This window comes from Cervus elaphus, chromosome 19, assembly GCF_910594005.1.
Source record: "Cervus elaphus chromosome 19, mCerEla1.1, whole genome shotgun sequence".
In the NCBI taxonomy this organism is placed as follows: Eukaryota; Metazoa; Chordata; class Mammalia; order Artiodactyla; family Cervidae; genus Cervus; species Cervus elaphus.
The window spans coordinates 35,990,356-36,014,013 of record NC_057833.1 but is presented as its reverse complement, the minus strand read 5'-3'; the positions used below and the strand labels follow the sequence as shown (position 1 = coordinate 36,014,013).

Sequence of the window (23,658 nt, the reverse complement as noted above, 5' to 3'; positions counted from 1 at the left end):
GGCAAAAAACAAAAAAATCAGATGTTTTGTACTGGGAAAAATCCGAGCTCATCACATGAGGCTTTTAACATCACCAAATCCACAGACGGAAAATAACCGTGTCAGGAGCACGTGTCTTCCTTCTGTAGTCTGATCAAAACACTGCATGCACACACGTGCACACACACACACTTCCTTTGCACCAGCTTCCCTGCTATCAGTCTCTTCCCTTATGACTCATCTTGTACATGAGCACCAGTACACGCACCTAAAGGAGCATGCTAGTATCATTTTCTACTCAACATCCTTCAATAGTTTCATATAAGCAAAAGTCTACAAGTGAGATACACTAGTGTATCTTCTCCCTTTTCACTGATGCATAACTTGTAAAAAAATGCACAAATATTAAGGGTACAGTTTGATAAATTTTACCTACATATACATCCATGCACAAAGCACCCCAATCAAGACGCAGAGTATTTCCAGTCCTCAACCAGGGTCCCTTATGCTTCTAGCATTCCTCTCTGCCAAAGATAACCACCTTTGTCCACTTTAAATTTTATATAACTGGAATCACATCGTGCATACCCTTTTGGGTCAGCATCTTTTCGGCTTAAAAAAAAAAAAAAGAAAGCAAAGCCTGGATATGTCTCTGGGTGCACATATACATGCATTTCCTAGAAGTGTACCTCCTGGAACACATGACAGATAACATGTTTAACTTTATCAGAAACTGCCAAACTCATTTCCAAAGTTATTATGTCAATTTGTAGCCCCACAAGCTGGGTATGTGAGTTCCAGTTGCTTCACATCCTTGTCAACACTTAGCGATGCAGTTCTTTTAATTTTGGTGATAGAATAGTATCACTATGGTTTTAACTTGCATTCCCTTGATGACTGATGAGGGTGAACTTTTCATTTCGTCGTATTTCAATATCCTCTTCTGTAAAGTATCTGTTTATACTTCTTGCTCTTTAAAAAAAAAATCAGCGTCCTTTTCATACTGACTTTTAGGTCTTCTATATTCTGGGGAGAACTGCTTTATCAGATATATCAATTGCAAATATCTTTCAGGATGTATGTGGCGACTTTCACTCTTAATTTTGTCCGTCTGATACAGTGAGGTTCCTAGTATTAATAGAGTCTAATTTATCAATCTGTTCTTTCATGGCTACTTTTCTTGTTTTTTCTTTGCCCAAAGTCATGAAGATATTCTCATATTCTCTTCCAGAAGCCTTACTGTTTCATCCTTCACATTTAGGTCTAGGACCCAATGCAAATTAAATTTTATGATGTAAGGTTGGGGCCAAGTTTTGTTCTTTCCCCCAAACGGATATATCTAATTAACCCAGCACAACTTACTGAAAAGAACTTTTCCCTGCTGAGCCTGTCATAAATCAGGTTACCATATATGTGTGTGTCTATTTCTGGGCTGTCTTTTCTGTTCAATTATTCTATTTTGTTTCTTAAAAATTTTTTAATTTCAAAACAATTTTTAAAGGTTATTACAAAATATTGGCTATATTCCCTGTGTTGTACAGTACATCTCTGAGCCTGTCTTACATCCAATGGTTTGCACCTTCCACTGCCTGACCCTTACATTCTGTCTGTTCTTGAACCAGTACTACACTATCTCAATTATGTAGCCTTACAGTATATACACATCTGGTGACCCAAGTCCCCCAGCTTTTTGTTCAAGATTATCTCAGCTACTCTAGGCCTATGCATTCCCATATACACTTTAGACTATCCTGTCAATTTCTATATAAACACAAAAACAATAGTAGAGATTCTGACTGGGATTGTATTGAACCCATGTCATTTTGGGAGACAGAATAAAATCAGGTATCTCAGTAAATTTATATAATTAATTATAATTGTATATCCTTCAATTTTTTAGGTCTCTAAGTTTCTCTCATAAATATTTAGTGGATTTTTGGCAGTTAATTTCTATATAGAACTCAAAGTGGCTTTTATACGTATACCAACTTGTACTGAGTGACCTTGCTAATTCCACTGTCAGCAAGACATCTTCCCCCAACCCCTAGTGATTCTGAGACTTCAAGAAACAGAAGGAAGTCCTCAGAAAAAGTTCAGACACTCTAGTTCTGTAGATGCAAGTATAAGCTATTTATTTATTTGGACACACGGCACTGCTTGTGGTACCTTAGTTCCTCAACTGGGGACTGAACCTGCCACAGAGTGAAAGCACCAAGTCCTAACTACTGGATCACCAGGGGATTCCTGTAAATACAATCATTTAATCTGGCACTCAATTACAAAATCATATAATCAGTACTTTCAGGTTGGGATAGCTATTTACTGGATAGGCTCTCTAAGACTTACACATAATAGCCCCAAACTGGAAACAAACCTAATGTCCACCAACAGGAGAAAGGATAAACAAATTCTGGTCTATCCATCCACCCCTACAGTGTGGAATACTACTTAGCAACAACATGGCTGAATCTCAGAAAACAATGAGTGGGTGAATTAAATCAGACACAAAAGAATGCATGTGCTTCCATTCACATAAAGTTAAAAACAGACACAACTAATCTATCGTAATAGAAATTGAAACACTGGCTGCCTACAGGGGATGGGAATTTCTATAGTTTGAATGGGATGTTGGGTTCATGCATTTGTCAAAACTCATCAAATGGTATGCTTAATTAAAATCAAAACAGAAATGCTCTGGTCCCAGTCCAAAATTAACTGAATCAGAATCTGTATGAGGACTATGATATATACCTGCTACTGAGAAGAGATGCTGGTCTAGATTAGCATCTTTCATCATGACTGACATACTTCTCCTGTAAGAACTAATCAGTAAATACTTTAGGCTTTGTGGGTCATGTGAACTCAGCTGGAATGACCAAACTCTGAGGCTGCAGTGCACACACAGACAACATGTAAATGAATTGGCATGGCTATGTGCCAATAAAACGTTATTTAAAAAATGAGCAGCACACTGTAGTCAGCCAACCCTTGCTTTAGATGGTCATGAAGTTTCAAATCCATCGCTTCCCAAGACTATTGTGAGAGATCCTGGAATGCCTGAAAAGAAGTATTTCAAATTCTGACTGCACTGCTTTCTAGTTTTCTAGACTTGGGAAGTAGAGACTTAGTATTTCCAAACTTCAGTTTCCTCACTGGCAAAATGGGCAATAATAGCTATTTTTAGGTACTTTGATCATTAGTGATATATATATACACATAAATATATATATCACCAAGCAGCTAGCATGGTACCGGGTACATTTTAGACTCTTACACAAGGTAGCTATCATTATTGTAGATGTTACAGAGTGTCAAAATGTTTTGTTCTAACACACTGTACTCTCTCCATCCAGTCAAAAGTCCTAAGTGTCCCCACTGCCAGCTGCCAACATCTGACCCTAGCTACAGATCCTTTACATAACTGTACACCCCAGGTGAGTCCCCTTAATTGGTCTACTCGCCCGAACAAGCCCTCTTGAGTCTTCGTCTCTACTGTTCCCTTAATCTGGCATGCCTCTCCATAGTAAAAAATGCTTCACTCTTAAAGTTCTGGTTAAAATCTGTGTCCTATACAAAGTGTTATCGACCTCCACAACCCCTCATGTTCCCTGAACCACACATCCTAGACTGAAATATTTCAGCATTCATTTTTCAGATCATCTACTGTGCATTTATCAATCACTGCTTGCTGTCTACTGCAACTCTCTTTAACCTGATTATAAATTCTTGGAGGGCAAAAACGATGCTTTACACATCTCTGTACTTCCCTCAATGAAGTCTAAATATAAACACCCTACGTATTTTTGAAGCGACTGATTCATGGATGCTGAAATTCAAGGGAGTCTTATGATAGTAATGTCTTGCATAAAACTTCTGGGCAAACATACTGTGGGAAATGACATACCTTTTGTAACAGCTGCTGGAACAGGGCTGGGGACAACTGGAGTTGGGGCGGCTACAGGCAGAATGGCAGGCGATTTGCTGGTAGAAAATGACTGAACCACTAACAGGGAAAAGAGGAGGGGAGGATATAAGAAATACAGAAATTATTTTAATGAAGATAATCTCTCTCACAGGTGACAGCTCTACTGTAGATGACTAGCACAAAAACAATTTCCTTGTAACAAAAATGGTAAGCTCCTTGCTTTATACACAGATTTACAAGGTAGGCTATTTAGTATTAGTACCAGGGTAACTGAGCTGTTCTCGTCAACTGTGGAAATGCAGGCTTGGTCACTAACCCCAGAAAGTAAAAACCCAATTGACCTGTACTCTCATAAATGTTTAAGATATACTCCCCTGCTCAACTTTAGAAATGACCAGTTATTTAGAAGTCAATGGATCACTTGGGTTTTACTTTCAGTCCCAGAGCTGGTGCCAGGGACTATGGTGACAGCTCAAGGGCAGGCTGTACAAGGCAGGAGTGGCCACTAAAGGACAGACCCTCCAGGCAGACAGACTCAGAGACAACCACACCCCACAGGTGAAGGACTCACCTTTATTCACAGGCATCAGTATCGTCTGCACACCTCCAGATGTGTTTACACTGAGTGGTTTGAGCTGGCTGGGGATCGTCAGGACAGCCTGCTGGGGATTGGATTGACTGGAGTGAATCTTTAACAACCCTAAAATAAGTTGGAAGATAAGGCCAAGCTGAAGATCAGATGCTTCCTTAAAGTTCCTGCCCTCTTTAGCATCCACATTTTCTCACAGCAGGACGTTCTTAGGACATTTACTCTTTCAATAAAGAAAGAGCCAGAAGCATGAGGCAATGGATGAAGTATGTTTCTCAATGAAACAATGATGCAACAGTAATGATTTGTTTTTACCTTGCTATCATAATACAAAAATTTTTGAAAAAGTGGAAATAGAAAAAAGCCACCGAGTCCTACTGCAGAGACAACCAGTATCATCATTTTGAGACAGTTTTTCTCTGTGTTAGTTTTCTATCACTATTTGTTTTACATACAGCTGTGATACATACAAACTGGATGTAAAATGTTGTATTTTCATTTGGATAATTATCATTTTCCTACTTGAAAATCTTCTCTGGCTCTGGTCTGCCTAGAGTATGTTTCCAAAATTAGTCAAAGCACTCGGAGTCCATTTTAATCTGGTCCTAATTCATTTACATCTCCTTCACAACATCTCTACATATCTAATACTTCAATCTATGTACTCACCAGAACTTGTTTCCTATCTCTGTGCAGCCTTTATTTTTCAAACCAGATAGTCTCCACTTAGTTTAGAAAGGTTCATCCTCTCCTACTGCTTTAAAGCAATTTCCATACTCCCATTTCCATCATAAAACTATTCTAGGCATTCAGAGGGCCAGTAAAAGAGTGACAAAAAGAGTACACAAGAAGCAACATAAATGCATGTTATAATAAGAATAGCAACAAGAGGCTAAGGATACTTTAAGGCACTGGAATGCAGTTCGATTTAAGAAAAGGAATAACCTCAAATACTTTCAAGAACAAAGCCTTAAATAAATAAAATCATTCTCTGGAATCAGTGAATGTTAGATCATCAAGCAGTAATTAGTTACTGAGATGTGCCCCCCACTCCAAGAGTACAATTACCTGGTTTCTTCATATTTTAAAAATTCTTATTTCTATTTTAATATTACATGCTTATCCGTTGAAAAGTTACAAAGGACTGAAAGGCATATAACTAAAAATAGCCATCCTTTGCTCTACTGCCCTGTCTTCATCTTGTTCACAGGTAGCATCCACTTTTAACCTGTTTAATTTAATCTGTTAACCTGTTTAATTCTTTTAAAATTGGTCTTTTAAAAGAATGTGTATATTGTAGGCCTTGATTCAATTTGATGTAACATTTTAATGCTACACACCGACTTACTACTAGGGTAGATAAGCTTTAGACCCTATCTTCCCTCTCCTCCAATAATGGCCTCTACTGATCCAAAGAATACCATGATACTATGATTCCATTTCATTTTCTGGAGTTAAAAATTTTCCTCCTTTTCATCTGCTTATTTAGTTCTCTTTCAACAACATACTAAAGTCTTCCCATGTCCTTCAAAAACACTACAAACCTCCCCTTAATACAGAGTTCTCCATGTGGTCAAAACCTCTTAAATAATTTACACTTCCATTTTTAAAGTCAGAGCTATCCTTCCCAGGGTGCTCTGATCTGCTCCATCTATACTGCTTGTTTCTAGGCCTGCAGCAAAGGCCTCAGCTGCAGAGCATACTTCATAGCTAACCCTAACCCTTTGCCTTCCTTCTATTTTTGTCCTTTTTCCTGGTCTACATCTCTTAACTCTGATGAAACATATATTTTAATTATGCTCTGAGACAGAGTCATAGAAAATACATTTGAAAGGCTGCCTGTCAGAAAATATCTACCCTCATACTTAGTAAAGACTGGGCCAACTGCAGAACTCTAGACTACAAGAATTCCCCTCTAAAATTCTGAAAGCAATATTCCAGTTTCCAGTACTGCTACTGACAAACCCAATGATAATGTAATTACTAAACTTTTCTGTTTACTTCTGGAACTCCTTTTAGTCTGATGTTCCCAGAGGTCCCTAATATATCAAAGTTTCTTTCTTAGTTTAGTGTCTACTTCTTGGTCTGTCCCCTGCTTCCACCTTGTGCCCCAGATTAATCTAAATGCCATAGCCAATGACTCATTAAAAGATAAAGGCAGCTCATGTTACTCCTTAGTGGAAGACCCCTACAATGGCTTCTCTTGAAGTAAAAATCAGTATTTTTACAATGATCCACAAAGGCCCTATGTGATTTGACCCCATCACTCTCACTTTACTTCCCAGTACTCTTTCCCTTGCTTACTCTGTTCCAGTCATAACGAGAATCTTGTTCAAAATAGTTTGTAATGCACACACAAAAAATAACAAAAATTATAAAGATTATACCTTAATTAAAAACAACAAGAATCCACACACACAAAATTAATGGATAGTAGAAAATAATGAGTCTCTTATGAAAATATTATATACAGCTTCATCAGCAGTATCTCAGGAAACCAGAACTTAAAGCAAGGAGACTTAATTTACTGCATGTTAAAAATCAGAAAAAAAGAGAGGGCAGTCATTTCTTACAATAGTAATTCCTTCCACTTCTATAATTTCTACTCCAGGGTTAATACACTACCTCTTTAACATTCAGTTAGCAGAGAACAAGCACTCCTCATAAAAAAAAAAAATTGGTCAATCTTAACTGAGGGGTAGAAACCATGGGAAAAAAAATGAGCCTTAATGTTTTGGTACTTAACCATCCAAAAAGCAAATGAAACATAGGGTCTTGATTTGGAGTCATGAATGGAACTTATATGCAAAGTACATCATGTGAAATGTTGGACTGGATGAAGTTCAAGCTAGAATCAAGACTGCTGGGAAAACTATCGGTAACCTCAGATATGCAGATGACACCACCCTAATGGCAGAAAGCAAAGAGGAAGTAAAGAGCCTCTAGATGAAGGTGAAAGAGGAGAGTGAAAAAACTGGCTTAAAATTCAGCATTGAAAAAGCTAAGATCATGGCATCCAGTCCCATCACTTCACTGTAAATAGATGGGGAAAAAATGGAAATAGTGACAGACTTTATTTTCTTGGGCTCCAAAATCACTGTGGATGGTGACTGCAATCATGAAATTAAAAGACTTGCTCCTTGGAAGAAAAGCTATGACAAACCTAGACAGCATATTAAAAAGTAGAGACATCACTTTGCCAAAAAAGATTCATATCGTCAAAGCTATGGTTTTTCCAGTAATCATGTATGGATGTGAGAGCTGGACCATAAAGAAGGCTGAATGCCAAAGAATTAATGCTTTTGAACTGTGGTGCTGGAGAAGACTCTTGAGAGGCCCTTGGACTGCAAGGAGATCAAATCAGTCAATCCTAAAGGAAATCAACCCTGAATATTCATTGGAAGAAATGATGCTGAAGCTCCAACACTTTGTCCCCTTGATGTGAAGGGCTGCTGACTCATTGGAAAAAGACCCTGATGCTGGGAAAGACTGAAGGCAGGAGAAGACAACAGAGGATGAGATGGTTGGATAACATCACCAATTCAATGGACACGAGTTTGAACAAAATTCAGGAGACAGTCAAGGACAGGGAAACCTGACATGCTATAGTCCATGAGGTCACAAAGAGTTGGACACAACTGAGCAACTGAACAACAACAATGGAATCTAGTGATAATAGTAATAACAACATGGTCGGTTCTCCCTTGGGCTGGCCCGCTGTTCTAACAGTGTCTCCCACTCTAATAAACTTTATTTCCCTCTCATTCTGTCTCATATCTGCAAATTCTTTTCCAACCTGAGCTTAGAGCACGACATTTTTGGTGGCCCGTACAGGGAACCTGGGGTCTCTTCCCCCACCTCCTCACTTCTCCTTTCTCATAGGGACCCTCTGCCAAAAGGCAAATGCCATGGAAGCAACTGAGGAACTCTGGCCAGGGTCACCCTCTGGTGCGTTCCAAAGGCCCCACTGCTCACTGTGCCCCAGCAGCTGCCACCCGAACGAGTGAGGGTCTCTCTTTTGTCTTCTTTCCAGCTGAGGACTAGGCCAACCAATATTGTGTGGGCATGGGTCAGGCACTTAAAAGCCATTAGGGCACCTGCCACATGAAGACTCCCTTGTGAGGATAAGAGGGACATGGAATGGATCAGGCCACAAGGGCATCCGCCCCCAGCAAGACAACTTCTGTGCAACGTGTCAGGCACAAAGTGGTTGAAACAAAACAGAGACCATTGTCCCCTGGCCACCACCTCCCTTATAGGATTTAAGGCAGATTCCTCAGCCTTAAAAAAAGAAAAAGAACAACAAAAATATCCTCATGAGAGGTAGAAACCATGGGACAAATAAACGAGAATTTCCACAATCTTTTTTTTGTTAGTTTTGAAAATACCCAAGAGTTGTTAAGATGATTTATTTAGACTGAAGAGCTCACATGCCTGTGCTTTTATTTTAGCAAACTATATGCAGTAACAGGGAAGAATATTCACAATCTTTATCCAAAGGGACTAGGGCATGTGTTGTTGTTTAGTCGCTAAGTTGTGTCCGACACTTTAAGACCCCATGAACTGCAGCATTCCAAACTTCCCCATCCTTCACTATATCCCAAGGTTTGCTCAAATTCATGTCCATTGAGTCAGTGATGCCATCCAACCATCTCATGTCGACTCCTGCTCCTCCTGCCCTCAATCTTTCCCAGCATCAGGGTCTTTTCCAATGAGTTGACTGTATGTATGTGTATGTATTTATGTATGTTTCTCTGTATGTACATATGTGTCTGTGTATGATATATGTTATTGTTGAGTCACTAAGTAATGTCTGACTCTCTGCAACCCCATGGACCGTAGCATACCAAGCCCCTCTGTACTCCACTATCTCCCCGAGTTTGCTCAAATTCATGTCCACTGAGTTGGTGATGCTATCCATCTAGTCCTCTGTTGCCCCCTTCTCCTTTCTGCCCTCAATCTTTCCCAGCATCAGGGTCTTTTCCAGTGAGTCGGCAGTCCTTTGCATCAGGTGGCCGTATTTAGTAGTATAAATAGCCTGTCAAAGGAGGTCAGATTTTTCTCTAAAATAGTTATGGAGAAGAACAACAGTAAGCAAACCTTTAGTTTTCACAGCTTTTTGAGTTTCAGAACTGTAGATAAGGGAATGTGGACTAACAACAATGATACTAAAAATGACAATAGAGCAATTATTTATATAATGATTACTACATGTCAGACAGTACCCTAGGCAATTAACTTCATGAGGTAAGCATTATGCAATCCAGCTTCAGGATTTGTTCTCTAGCTTACCCAAAGAAGTAAAAGGCAACACTTTTCTGGGGCCATGCAGGATGGGCATGGAGACAGGATACATTTTACCAAACCTCAAGCATGTCATTCTGACACTAATTAATATAATAACCACTGTTAATCATGTCTTGGAGTCAAAATTTACGTCTTTACATTTTAAAATTTTACATTTTATGTACTTTATGAAAGCACAAAGAGATGTATGATGTTTTGCCATGAGCTCCATTCAAAACTGATGACAAATACCCAGAGGAGTTCCAGATGGCTGAAGTTTTACTATATCACTTAAAAATTGTTATTCAATCCATAAAAACATTTCAGACTTGAAAATTTATACCTACATTTTAAATAAGAATACTTCATCTAGAAGGTAGTTATATGAAAAATGCTTCCAAGTTAATGGTTTTTAATCATTTATTATACAAAATTAGGGGAGGCTTAAGACCTTCCAGAAATATTCTAGACCAGAGAAGGGAAAGGGAAACAAAATGATGATACAACCGACCTGATACTGTGGCCTTTCCAGAGATGGGGTTTGGTGTGGACACCAGGGATGTGGCGCTGATGACAGAGGGGGCAGGAGCCTTGCAGGATCCCACGGTGGCCTGGCTCACACACACTTGCTGCTGTCCGGAAGTTTTCATGACAGAACCCACAGTAGATGATGAACCAGGAGTTGTTCCTTCCGACTGCTAAACCATAGAACCAGAAATAACAAAAATTAAGAAGAAAGTAGTGTAACTTACTTAGAACAGTGACTGTCATGTAGCACACCCAAAATATTAGCTAGTAGCTGTTATTAACTACCTATCCAATGTCATGCCATGGAAAAAAATTGCTTTTTTAGTTTGGCGGTTCCTATGCTTTCAGACTTCATGGACCAGGACATTTTAAAAATTTTAAAATGAGGACGTATTATAGGATTGCCACATTAAGAAATTCACCATCTATTATATCACTTTATAAAAATAAGGTCCGTCTAGTCAAGGCTATGGTTTTCCCAGTAGTCATGTATGGATGTGAGAATTGAACTATAAAGAAAGCTGAGCGCCGAAGAATTAATGCTTTTGAACTGTGGTGTTGGAGAAGACTCTTGAGAGTCCCTTGGACTGCAAGGAGATCCAACCAGTCCATCCTAAAGGAGATCAGTCCTGGGTGTTCATTGGAAGGACTGATGTTGAAGCCTAAACTCCAATACTTTGGCCACCTGATGCGAACAGCTGACTCATTTGAAAAGACCCTGATGCTGGGAAAGATTGAGGGCAGAAGGAGAAGGGGACGACAGAGGATAAGATGGTTGGATGGCATCGCCAACTCAATGGACCTGAGTTTGAGTAAACTCTGGGAGTTGGTGATGGACAGGGAGGCCTGGCGTGCTGCAGTCCATGGGGTTGCAAAGAGTTGGGACATGACTGAGCGACTGAACTGATTGACTAATAAAACAATATTTCAACTTATCACCCTCAATTGGACATAATCTCAGAATGTGAAAATGGAATAGTATGACTTATTAAAAACTCACTATAATATTTTAAAGTTTATCATATTTTTCAACAAACATCTATACAGAGCACAGTGTTAAATATTAGGGTCCCGAGATAAAAGCCCTCGAGGAGAGGGTTACCAGAGAGTGATGAAGGATGCAGCAGGCAAGGGTACAAGGCAGCATGACAAGTGAGAGGGTTATTCCTTCAGCCTAGGGATAGGGAGGGAAAGCACTGGGAGCACGTTAGGGAGATCTTCAAGACAGGAAAAGGGGGAGATAAGAGGGTCTTCCCTGGCAGGAGAGAGCAAGCAGAAAGTCAGAGGGGTAAGAAAGAACATATGTTCAAGGAACTGCAAAGTAGAGTGGTATGAGTAGGCATGTGAGGAGAAGCAGGAGTTGCAGGAGGTGTGAAGCCTGGGAAGTGAGCACCTTGGAGTGTCAAGACAATTCAAAAGGGAAACAGACTTTTCAACAAATGTTGCTGGCCAACTGGATACTTACAAACAGAAGAATAAAATTTGGCCCCCTATCTCATACTGTATACAAAGGCTAATTCAAAATGGACAAAGAGTTAAATGTAAGGGTCAAAACTAGAAAACTCTTAGAAGAAAACATAGGCTTATATTTTCTGACTTTGGGTTAGGCAATGGTTTCTTACTAGCATAAACGTAAGCAATGAAAGAAAAACTGATAGGGGACTTCACTAGTGGTGCAGTGTTTAGGAATCCACCTGCCAATGCACAGAACATGGGTTTGATCCCTGTTCCAGGAGGATTCCACATGCCACAAAGCAACTAAGCCCATGTGCCACAACTACTGAGCCTGCAAGCTGCAACTACTGAAGCCTGCGTGCTCCAGAGTCACACACCTCGACTAGTGAGCCTGTGCACCTAAAGCCTGTGCTCTGCAACAAGTGAAACCATTGTAATGAGAAGCCCGCACACTGCAACAAAGAGTAGTCCCTGTGTGCCACAACTAGGGAAAGCCCATCCACAGCAACCAAGACCCAGTGCAAAGAATCCGCCTGTCAATGCAGGAGACATGGGTTCAATCCCTTATCTGGGAAGATGCCACATGCCACAAAACAACTAAACCTGCGAGCATGGCCACAACTACTGAGCCCATGAGCCCTAGCACCCGCACTCCATAACAAGAGAGGCCACAGTGATGAGAAGCCCATGCACCGAAACTAGAGAGTAACCCCCTGCTCTCCACAAGAGAAAAGCCTGCACAGCAGTGAAGACTCAGCACAGCCAAAAATAAATAATAAAAATTAGTTTTAAAAAACTCCATTAAAAAGAAAAACAGGTAGAAAGAAAAACAGGACTTCATCAAAGTTAGTTTTGTGGTTCAAGAAAGTGAAAAGACAGATAAGAGAGGAGAAATTTTTGCAAATCTGGTAAGATACAATTCTAAATTGTATCTAGAATACACAAAGAGCTCCTACAACTCAATAATAGAAAGAGAGTAAATAACCCAACCAAATAATGGGCAAAGGACCTGAATAGACATTTCTCCAAAGAGAATATATAAATGGCCAGTAAGTATGTGAAAAGATGCTCAATATCACTAGCATCAGGGAAATGGAAATCAAAACCACAGTGAAATACCACTTCACACCCAATACAATTGCTAAAACAAACAAACAAAAGCGCCAAACAGAAACAACAAACATGGACAAGAACAATTATCAGCAAAGACTGGAAAAACATTGAACCCTCATACATCGCTGGTGAGAATCTAAAACAGTGCAGCTGCTTGGGAAACCAGTTTAGTAGTTCTTCAAAATGTTAACTGTAGTTACTGTATCATCTAGCAATCCTTCCTAGGTATAAAGACAAAATAAATGAAAACATAAGATTATATAAAAGGACTTCCCTCATGGCTCAGCTGGTAAAGAATCCACCTGCAATATAAAACTTGTACACAAATGTTCATGGCACCATTAATCATTATAATCAAAAGGGGAAAACAACCCAAATATCCATCAACTGATGAATGGAGAAACAAAATGTGGTATATCCATAACACTGAATATTATTCAGCTATTAAAAGGAGTAAATACTAACACATGCTATAAAATGTATGAACCTTGAAATTATGCTAAGCAAAAGAAGCTGGTCACAAGAAAGTAGATTAGAAGCTGCCTAAGACTTGGGAGAAGAAGGAAATGGGAGTGACTACTACTGGGTACTAAGTTTCTTTCTGGAGTAATAAAAACAAAGTTCTAGAATTAGGTAGTAGTGATGGTAATACAACCTTGAGAATAAAAACCACTGAACTGTACACTTTAAAATGGTGAATTTTGTGGTATGTGAAAATTTGAATTTTTTTAAAAAAGAGCAGTTAGTGCGCCCATTAGTGTGCCTGATGACTAGCTTATGTTTTTTTTTTTTTTAAACTGATTTTATGCTTCATTATGATTTTCCACTATTGTGCTGCTTCTCACCTGTTGTGCAGGTCCATTTGCTGAGAGGGCTACAGCTGGGGAAGTGGCAGTTGTGATAACCCCTCCTGCAACTCTCAGCATTGTGGTTCCAGGTTTTGAGAGCTGGGATGTAGCTGGTACAGACTTCAATGTGTTATCAGATATTTTCATTAGAGATGCCTGTCCCCCTGGGGCTGCCTGCAGAGACAAAACAGGTTGGAGTAATAACGTTACCCTGGTTAACAGGCACAATTCAATCTTTACCTACATATGCCCCCCACTCCCCATAACACATCCCCAAGAAAGCCTTGCTAATCAAAACTATATGAGGTATTTATTTGTGTACTTTTCAACAAACTCTCAAGTTTATGACCTTTTAATACAAACGTTCCTTTATCCCTGATGTAGACCAAGTAACGGAGAAGGCAATGGCATCCCACTCCAGGACTCTTGCCTAGAAAATCCCATGGACAGAGGAGCCTGGTAGGCTGCAGTCCATGGAGTCGCTAAGAGTAGGACACAACTGAGCGACTTCACTTTCACTTTTCACTTTCATGCACTGGAGAAGGAAATGGCAACCCACTCCAGTATTCCTGCCTGGAGAATCTCAGGGATAGGGGAGCCTGGTGGGCTGCTGTCTATGGGGTCACACAGAGTTGGACCCAACTGAAGCGATTTAGCAGCAGCAGCAGACCAAGTAAATGAATGTATTTGCAAGTCACCGTTTGGCAACTGTCCCTTCAATGATAGAAGACATTTGTTACTAAAAAACTGAGCCCAAAGTACTCCTAAACATAACACATAATGTTTAGACATGAAAATCTAACCAAGGGCTAGACTTAAATGGGTAATTTAATGGTGCTAGTACAGGTGTAGCATTTAGCATTTGAGACTTGTTCAACAAATTAGTTTTAGAGGTTTAAGTCAGGGTTCAGCAAACTTTTTCTATAAAAGGCATGAGTAAGCATTTTCAGTTGTGCAGGTTGGTTAAATTATTGCTTGGAGTTATGACTAGAATCCAGAAGTAGTACTCATGACATTAATCTGTATTGGGGTCTCACACAAATTAAAACCACAATGAGATATCACTTCATACTCACAAAAATGGCTAAAATTTAAAAGAATGATGATACTCTGTGTTGTGAGGATGTACAATAACTAGAACTCTCCCACATTACTCATGGGAGAATCAAATGGTACAACCACTTTGATAATGACAGATATAAAACTATCCATCAGTTTCTTATACTTACCCTGCGACCTAGCTGTTCTACTATACAAATGATCTGTACAAGAATGCTCATAACAGTGTCATTCATAAGTCAAAACCTGGAAATAACCCAAGCATCCATCAACAGGAGAGTAGAGTCAAGCAACGAAACATTACTCAAGAATAAAAAATCAAAAATCAATACACACATGGATAAATCTCAAAAGCATTCTGTTCAACAACAGAAGCTAAAAAAGACTATGATTTTATTGAGATGAAGCTCAAGAACAGACAAAAGCTACTCTATGGTAATAGAAATAGAAAAACGGTGATAGAAAAAAGTGGAATGAGAAATGAAGGTTATGTTTTAGAGTGATGGAAATGCTCTAAAGCATGATTGGGATAGGCTTGAAAGAGCACAGACATCCATCCAACTCACTGAGCAGTACACTGTGATGTGCGCATTATTCTACGCAAATTATACCTTAATAAAAAGCAACAGCAAAGGTCTTAGCTGTGGCAGAACAAAAAAGAAAGTCACTACATTCGGTGCAACATGAGCAGATTAGAAGAAATCAGCTAAGATTTTAAAGAATTCTGGGGCCTCATATCTGTTTAACATAGCAAAGAGCATCTGATCAAACAGAATTCAACACTAAAGGAAACCAAATGCTGGTAATCTGAAAAGATCAACAAAACTGATAAACCTTCTACTAAAAGAGAAGATATGTAATTATTAAAGTCTAGAATGAAAAAGAGGACATCACTAAATAACCTACAGACATTAAAAGGATAATGAGGGAAAATCATGAACTAGTTTGTTATAAGAAATTCAACTACTTAGATGCAATAAAGGGCTTCTCTGATGGCTCCGACTGTAAAGTATATGCCTGCAATGCAGGAGACACAGGTTCAATCCCTGGGTTGGGAAGACCCCCTGGAGAAGGGAATGGCAACCCACTCCAGTATTCTTGCCTGGAGAATCCTATGATCAGAGGAGCCTGGTGGGCTACAGTCCATGGGGTCACAAAGACTCGCACACGGCTGAGTGACTAATATACACACACTAAAATACACACACACAGATGTAATAAATCAGTTCATTTAAGGATATAAACTACCAAATCTCCGTAAGACTAAATAACCTGAACAGTCAGTCATATGTGTTAAATAAATTGGAACTGTAGATTAAAACCTTCCAAAATTTAGAAAAGCTCCAGGTCACTACAGTTTCACTGGTGTATTCTGAATAGTTAAGAAATAATACCAAGTTGACATAAATTCTTCTCCAAAAAGTGAAAAGAAGGGAGGAGTTTCCAACTCATTTTATGAGGTCAGTACTACTCTGATACCAAAATCAGACAGAAATTACAATGAAAATTACTGACCAATATTCCTTGGGAAAATTCTAGACAAAATGTTACCAAATCAAATTCAACAATACTAAAAGAGTATTTAAAAATATCACAACCAAGTAGGTTTTATTCTAGGAATGCACGGTTGTTTTAACATTTGAAGTATCAATGTGATTCACTTTATTAACAAATTAACAACAACAAAAAAAGAAAAACCACGTGATCCTCTCAATAGACAGAGAAAAAGCATTTGACAAAAATCTCATGTGCTTTGAGATTGCTGATCTACACACAGATACAAAAAGTGCATTATTTGTTGAAAATGGTGTCACACTGTCTACACCTTCTACACTTTGTTTCATCTGTTAAGTTTTTGAAATTTAGTTGTAGATTCTCCTACAGATGATTATGATACCCCTCGCCCAGTTAAAATTCCCTGTCATTACTCTTCCGCCTATACTAAAGAAGCTATAGAAACATACACCAAGCTTCCTATAGCATTTACTTACAATATGGATAGTGTGGCTGAAATAACCTGTAACACTATTCAGAATCTCTGATACAAAGTCCCTGCAGAGAAATTTTCAGAATGAAGGATCAAGAAAATCTTTGTTTCTTCTAAGAAAATATTATGTGGTTATTTTTCTTCCTCTCACAAGTAGTGTGAATTTTACAACTGGTCATCTTATTTAACTTTGGCAAATTTTACCAAATATACAAGACATTACTGTTTGCATATCTAAATAACTCTCTGGTCTCATCTTCTCATTCTACTTATATTTCCCCAAATCTTGATATTTTATTCTTATTATTCTATACTATTTTATCACTTATTCTCTTAGGTAACTATAATTTCTCTGTGGAAAGAAACAAGCTGTAATATTTAAATAAATGCCATACCTATCACATATTTGGTATGTGTGTGAGTGTGCATTTACCTGAGTAAACAAAGTGGTTTTCTGTCCAGAGATGACTTTTAATGTCTGCTGTCCTTGTGCAGAGGATGTGCTGACTCCCAGTGTTCCTTGGACCACTGACCCCGTAGTCAGCTGTTTCCCAGATGTCTGGGGTGATGGCTGGCCAACTAAAAACGTGCCCTAAGTTACAAACAAAGACCTGATCAGTAATTTGTTAAGTTCAAATGACTTTAAATCACAAGGTCCCATATTATAAGCAACAATGCTCCTCTTCAATTCTACTATTCATCAAAACAAACAGAACAGCTCTGATCTCAGTGTCACTACAACAGCTATCCTTACTTCTCAAGTTTTGCACTTGAGTTACAGGGCAGGCTGCTGGAAGCTTAAGTTTTACAGTCTAGTCCTCACAGCTGGATTTAACCATTCCGACTGAAAACTATCCACCCTCTCACTAAGAACCAGGAACCAAAATTCCTTTCCCTTACTTGGAGATGAGCCAACACTAGCCACGAGGGGAAAGAAAGGATTATGGGAAAGCAAGATGGCAGAAACCTGTCCCTAACCTTGAATCCAATGTTAACTCCAAACCATAACTTGGAGTTATGGTACTATCTGTTTGGTTACTCCCATCTAAGAGAAAATTTTCAACTGCACACTAATACTATTCCAAACCCATGAGAGGCAACAGCATAGCAAACATCTCTCAGAAAGACCTGGGTTTAAACCCAAATTCTACCAACTAGCTCAGCAGAGAGATAATAGATAAGTTACTTAAGTCTTTCTGAATCTCTACTTGCTTGTCTCTCAAAGCACAGCAAGCCCCAAATAATACAAATTTGTAACATGGCTAAAATGTTATTAATAGTACTGACCCCGATTCCAGAGCTGTAAAGGTAAATCCACTACAATTAAAAGCAGTCGTTATAAATAACTAGGTGACTTAGCAGGTACCAGTGACAAACGACCATACCTGAGGGGTTTGCTTGAGGATGTAGGATGTGTATGTCAGATGCTGGGATATCCCTCCAGGGCCAGCAGGGTTCTGGGCTCCACTGGTTCCTCCTGCTCCTCCGCTGCTGCCGCCGCCTCCCCCACCACTACTGCTGCAGCCACCGCTGCCGCCAGCTGAGCCAGACTGGAGGTCTGAAAATGCAGTGAATGACAGCATAGTCATAAAAATACTGAGAGAAGGCTTAACAGAGAAAACAGATGAGCCAGAGCAATGTTGTCATGATGGCTGCATTCTTCCCCTCTCCTTCTTTCCTCCTTTTTTGGTGATACAGACTTCTGTGACAAGAGTGAGAATTTCCGGGTGCAAAGATGGAAACATATTTACTTCTGCCTGAATGGAAGTCGGACTAGTTCAGCTCTGAGTACTGAAATGAAGAACTTATCTTTGCAAGTGTTCTGGCTTAGCTGTGAGAGACTGAGTTGGATACATTTTCTAATCAGGTGTTTTTAATCAACACATAACAGGGTCGCAAAGAGTCAGACTGAAGCGACTTAGCAGCAGCAGCAACGTGCTCAGAAAAGAGCTCCTAAACTTTTTGGCATCTGATTCAATTTCAGTGAGACTGCTGGAATTTAGTGTAATTTTACAACACTCTCTTATTTTCCATCTCACCCTGCTCTGGAAAAAACTAAGACTTTCCTCATATTTATAATGACTATTTTGCTTTTCAAATTCCACTTTAAAGCCTTTGTACTCCTTTTTACTTTCTTTTTGGTGACATACAAAAACTAAACTCTAAGGGGCTCTCTGAATGTATTTCTGGAATACTTACATTGTCTTCTTACATAGCTAAAATTCTGACACATCACTGCTTAGGTATGAGGAAAAAACACCAGGGTGAGAAAGGGGAAACCACCCATTACAGTCAGTAAACAAAATCGTTGACTAGCTTCTGAAACTCAGTCCCCTGAAACCAAATTTCCCTGCCAAGTTTATGATGAATCTCTCCATCCAAAACTTTATTCCCTTTGACCTCAGTCCTGTGCTAACTGAACATTAATCAACCAGAGTCAGAAGACTAAAACTGCCATTGTTAATAACATCATTCATGTACTAAAACTGCTGTTGCAAATAACATCGCTGAAGTAAAACCTCAGTTTCTCCAGGGCAAGATGAGCAAACAGACCCCTAAGCCTTTGACCACCTGGCCAGAGAAACATAAACCAGAGACATGCTGACTCCCAAAACTATGACTAAGAAATGTCATGAGATGATTAACCTGGCTTCTCTGTTCTTCCCCTTTAAAAACCCTAGACTCAAAGATCAAGCTGGAGTGGACCTCAGACTTGTTTCCCACTTGCTTGGTTGGTGCCCTGCAATAAACCCTTACTCCGCTGCAAACTCCTCCTGTCAGAAACTGCCTTTCTGTACCATGGGCACACAAGCCCTTGCCTGGTTACAATTACACACTGCATTTTGGCAAGTGGCTAATTTCTAACGAACCTAATTGCTGTACCAATTATGCTTCTGACTCAGATAGAAGTAATTCCTCTTACCCTTTTAACACCACCCAAATTGTTTTTCACTGTATGTCAAAGCAAAAGTTTATATAAGTCTATAAGTATAAACCATTTATATAAGTATAAACCATCTAATTTCCTTGGGGCTTTACATCTCATACACTAAAGCTGAGCCTGTATTTCTCTCGCCATCTCCTAAACTAGCAAATTTAAGATGCACATCTAAATAATGGCAAGCAGAGACACTTGATTCCAATCCTATTCCCATCCCCTTCAAGATAAAAACAGGCATTCAGCAATCTTCTCAGGTGTTACCAGTTTTTAGATACCACTGACAGAAAGAACTCTTCATTTCCAGCTCAGTCTAGTCCCCAAAACAGCCTCAACATCCTCACCTCTTCAGTTTACTTGTTTCTGATCCCAGACTCTTCAGTAGATAAATCCAAGAAAACAGTGTCACCTCCCCCAAGACTATGATTATTTTAAAAATCCATTGCTAGTTAAAATATTTGTATGGTTTAAATCCATGTGGGCAAATGCCACCATGCTACCAAAACAAAGCTAAGAAAATGCTTCCTGAAGCAGGTAAGAACTGCCCCTCTGGTGGATGAGGTGAACATACTCAAAGACCCAAGAACCAAATGATTTAACGATGGACTCACTAGCATTGTTGGTAGCTCGCAGGATGGCTCCCTGGGGGATCAGCAACAGTTTTCCTTTGCCTGAAGGGTTCTTGCTGTTTGTTGTAAGGTAGAGTTTAGTGCCAGGAGGCAAGTTTGCCAAGTTGGCCAAATTAGTAGCTGGAAGCTGCAATGTTGCCATCACTAAAATGGTGAAAGGAATAAAGGGGAAAAAAACAAAGGAAAAACAGTAAGTTAAGTTGGAACTGAAGGCAATGCTAGTTCTAAAATTAAAACACAGGCAGAGTAATAAAATACTTATTCAAAAACATTAATAAACATGGTGGGAACGTAAACTGATACAGCCACTATGGAAGACAGTTTGGCGATTCCTTAAAAAACTAGAAATAAATCTACCATATGACCCAGTAATACCACTTCTAGGCATGTATCCCAAGGAAACGAAAATTGAAAAAGGCACATGTACCCCAATGTTCACTGCAGCACTATTTACAAAGCTGGGTCATGGAAGCAACCTAGATGTCCATCAAAAGATGAATGGATGAAGCAGCTGTGGTACATTTATACAATGGAATACTACTCAGCCATAAAAAGGAATGCATTTGAGTCAGTTCCAATGAGGTGGCTGAACCTAGAGCCTATGATACAGAGTGAAGTAAGTCAGAAAGAGAAAAAATATCATATACTAACACATATATGTGGAATCTAGAAGGATGGTACTGATGAACCTATCTGCAGGGCAGCAACGGAGATGCAGACATAGAGAACAGACTTGTGGACATGGGTGAGGGGGGAGGAATGAGAGGGTGGCATGAATGGAGAGTCAGCATGGAAGCATATACACTACAATATGTAAAATAGATAGCCAGCGAAAATTTGCTGACTCAGAGAACTCAAACCGGGGCTCTGTAAAAACCTAGAGGGGTGGGAAAGGGTGGGAGGTGAGAGGAAGGTTCAAGAGAGAGGGAACATATATACACTTAATGGCTAATTCATGTTGCTGTATGGCAAAAACCAAACCAATACTGGTAAAGCAATTATCCTTCAATTAAAAATAAATTAAAAAAAATAAACTCTACAGTTTGCTTCCTAGATGCACAATGCTTTAAAGGCTGATATTCTTAATTATCTTGCTAATTTAAAAATTTACATACTAGAAGAATCTGCTGTAAACTATAAAGAAGTTTATATCTGTATATAAATAGGGTGACCATATATCCTGGTTTGCCCAAAGCAGCTACAATTTATACCCATGTCCCAACTATGGGCTTCCAAGGTGGCGCTAGTGGTAAAGAACCCATCTGCCAATGCAGGAGATGTAAGCGATTTGGGTTCAATCCCTGGGTCAGAAGATCCCCTGGAGGAAGGCCTGGCAACCAACTCCAGTATTCTTACCTGGAGAATCCTATGGACAAAGGAGCCTGGCAGGTTATGGTCCATAGGGTTGCAAAGAGTTGGACACAACTCAAGCGACTTAGCACACAGCACCCACTATAAATATTAAGTGACTCAACTCTCAAAAGCACTATGGTTTAGACAATTAATGAAGTAATCACATTTCAAATGTGAAATAACATTTGTTTAAAGCCCCTTTATGGTCAATTTCTAGTAACGATGAATTTACTGATTTGAAACAAGAATTCTAGTCTCCCTCACTTCCTAAGAACTAAAAAACTCTACAGTCAACTACTGGCACATATACTATGAAACTATAATTCATCTTTCAAAAGTCTCACCTATGTCAAATAGCTTTCACTTACCACTTAGAATTTCCTTCTCAGTGCACATGGCTGTAAAACCTCTAACATGAAAACTTTCTGCAGTTATTTTGCATTAGAATCTCCACCAAACACACCCTACAGAACCACCTGAGCAGCCTCAGGGCAAGGACTCTCACTGCCTCCTCCTGCCTGCGAGAGTATTCTTCTCATTTACCACTTCACTGGGCAAAGCTTTGGGAGGCAGGAACCCTGGAAGTTGCCCCAAATAACCAGGAACTGATACTGAACTGAGGGCCATCTCTCTCCATTATGACCAGAACTAATCTCATCTTAAATCACTGTGTGTAGCAACCACGTCAGAACTGCAAACCTCTCTACCACGCACACCCAGTCCTGTCCCCATGGGGCTCAAAGTCCCTGATCTGAACCCATCCCCTCATACTTTCTTCCTTCACTTCCTCACTACGCCCCCAACCCCAGGAATTCATGCTGTGAATATACCTTCTAGAACCTTAGCCTCCTTGAACATTATCTCTTTTTGTGGTAATTAAAACTGTCAGTCCTCTGAAGATAAGACATCCCCAGGAATCCCCTAGCTATTTTCTGTTTTACCTCAATATCCGAGGCCAGAGCCAGGAGAGGAACATTTCTGCTCTGTAGTTTGGCTTTTAAACCATTATCACTGCTCACTCCAAGGGAGGAGAAAGAGCCCTGCCTCCTTTGAGATTCCTACTGAGCTATATCTCCCTCTCTTTTCTGCTCTCATTTCCTGAACTCTCAAGTCACTTCCCCTCATTTGCTGAAGGCAGACTCCTGACTCAAAAGTACTGTGCTCTATGCTAAAGACAATCATTCTCAGTGACAGCACTGTAGAAGACTTATTTAATTCTCTGCCTTCTTGGGTGCTATATCTTCCAAATTCCAAAGATCACTTCTTTTCCAGTCCATCTCGAACACTCATTTTTCTTTTTTAATTTATTTATTTTTAATTGAAGGATAATTGCTTCATAGTATTGTGCTGGTTTCTACCAAACATCAACATGAATCAGCCATAAGTCGAACACTCATTTTTAATGCCACAAGTGAACTCTGTCATCAGCAGCAATCCGTCACCTCTGACATCTTCATTTTGGACATTCACTACCCTTCTATCCTCCCAACTCACTGCAACCACTCTTTAGCCTCATCAAAAATTAGTACATATCAAATGCCTTAAGTATATTTCTTCCTGCCCTCACAGAAACAACACATCAAGGACTAAAACATTCAAAGTGTTTAAACTTTTATTTAGTAGAGAATGCTTTAGTCAAGTATCTCCAAATGCTGCTGGCAAATGAATATACCAAGACCTTAAATCTGAAATAGAACCCAAAGTGGAAATGAGGACAAATGAGAATTATTCTTCAGACTTGAAAGCAGTATCAAGAAATATACTCTATTTCAACTGTCTTTATCTCTCTCTTTCACACACACACCTTAAAGCAGAAGCATTATTGATCTCTATGTAAAACGTTACATGAAAAAGATAAACACGTCTTTATAAAACTCCTTACAACTTCAACCTACTAAGTTTTCCTAGAGAGAACCAAATAGCAAATAAAATCACTAGCACAGAGCATTTTGAAAGGGGCTGGTGCCGA

General features: G+C 39.4%; 1 protein-coding gene across 7 annotated transcripts in view; it reads right to left on the bottom strand.

Annotated features, from left to right (window-relative positions):
• The window catches only part of YEATS2 (YEATS domain containing 2), a 97,055-nt gene that overhangs the window by 10,243 nt on the left and 63,154 nt on the right, over positions 1 to 23,658 (bottom strand). For all 7 annotated transcript variants that reach the window (XR_006335363.1, XM_043875074.1, XM_043875078.1 and 4 more), the window contains 7 exons: positions 20,319 to 20,480; positions 18,155 to 18,327; positions 17,203 to 17,361; positions 13,721 to 13,897; positions 10,291 to 10,477; positions 4,476 to 4,604; positions 3,884 to 3,982 (listed from right to left, as the gene is read on the bottom strand). Coding sequence is in view for 6 of the 7 variants with exons in the window: in XM_043875074.1 (XP_043731009.1) it covers positions 3,884 to 3,982; positions 4,476 to 4,604; positions 10,291 to 10,477; positions 13,721 to 13,897; positions 17,203 to 17,361; positions 18,155 to 18,327; positions 20,319 to 20,480 (1,086 nt within the window). In the remaining variant the exon portion in view is untranslated. The remainder of the gene's footprint in view (positions 1 to 3,883; positions 3,983 to 4,475; positions 4,605 to 10,290; positions 10,478 to 13,720; positions 13,898 to 17,202; positions 17,362 to 18,154; positions 18,328 to 20,318; positions 20,481 to 23,658) is intronic.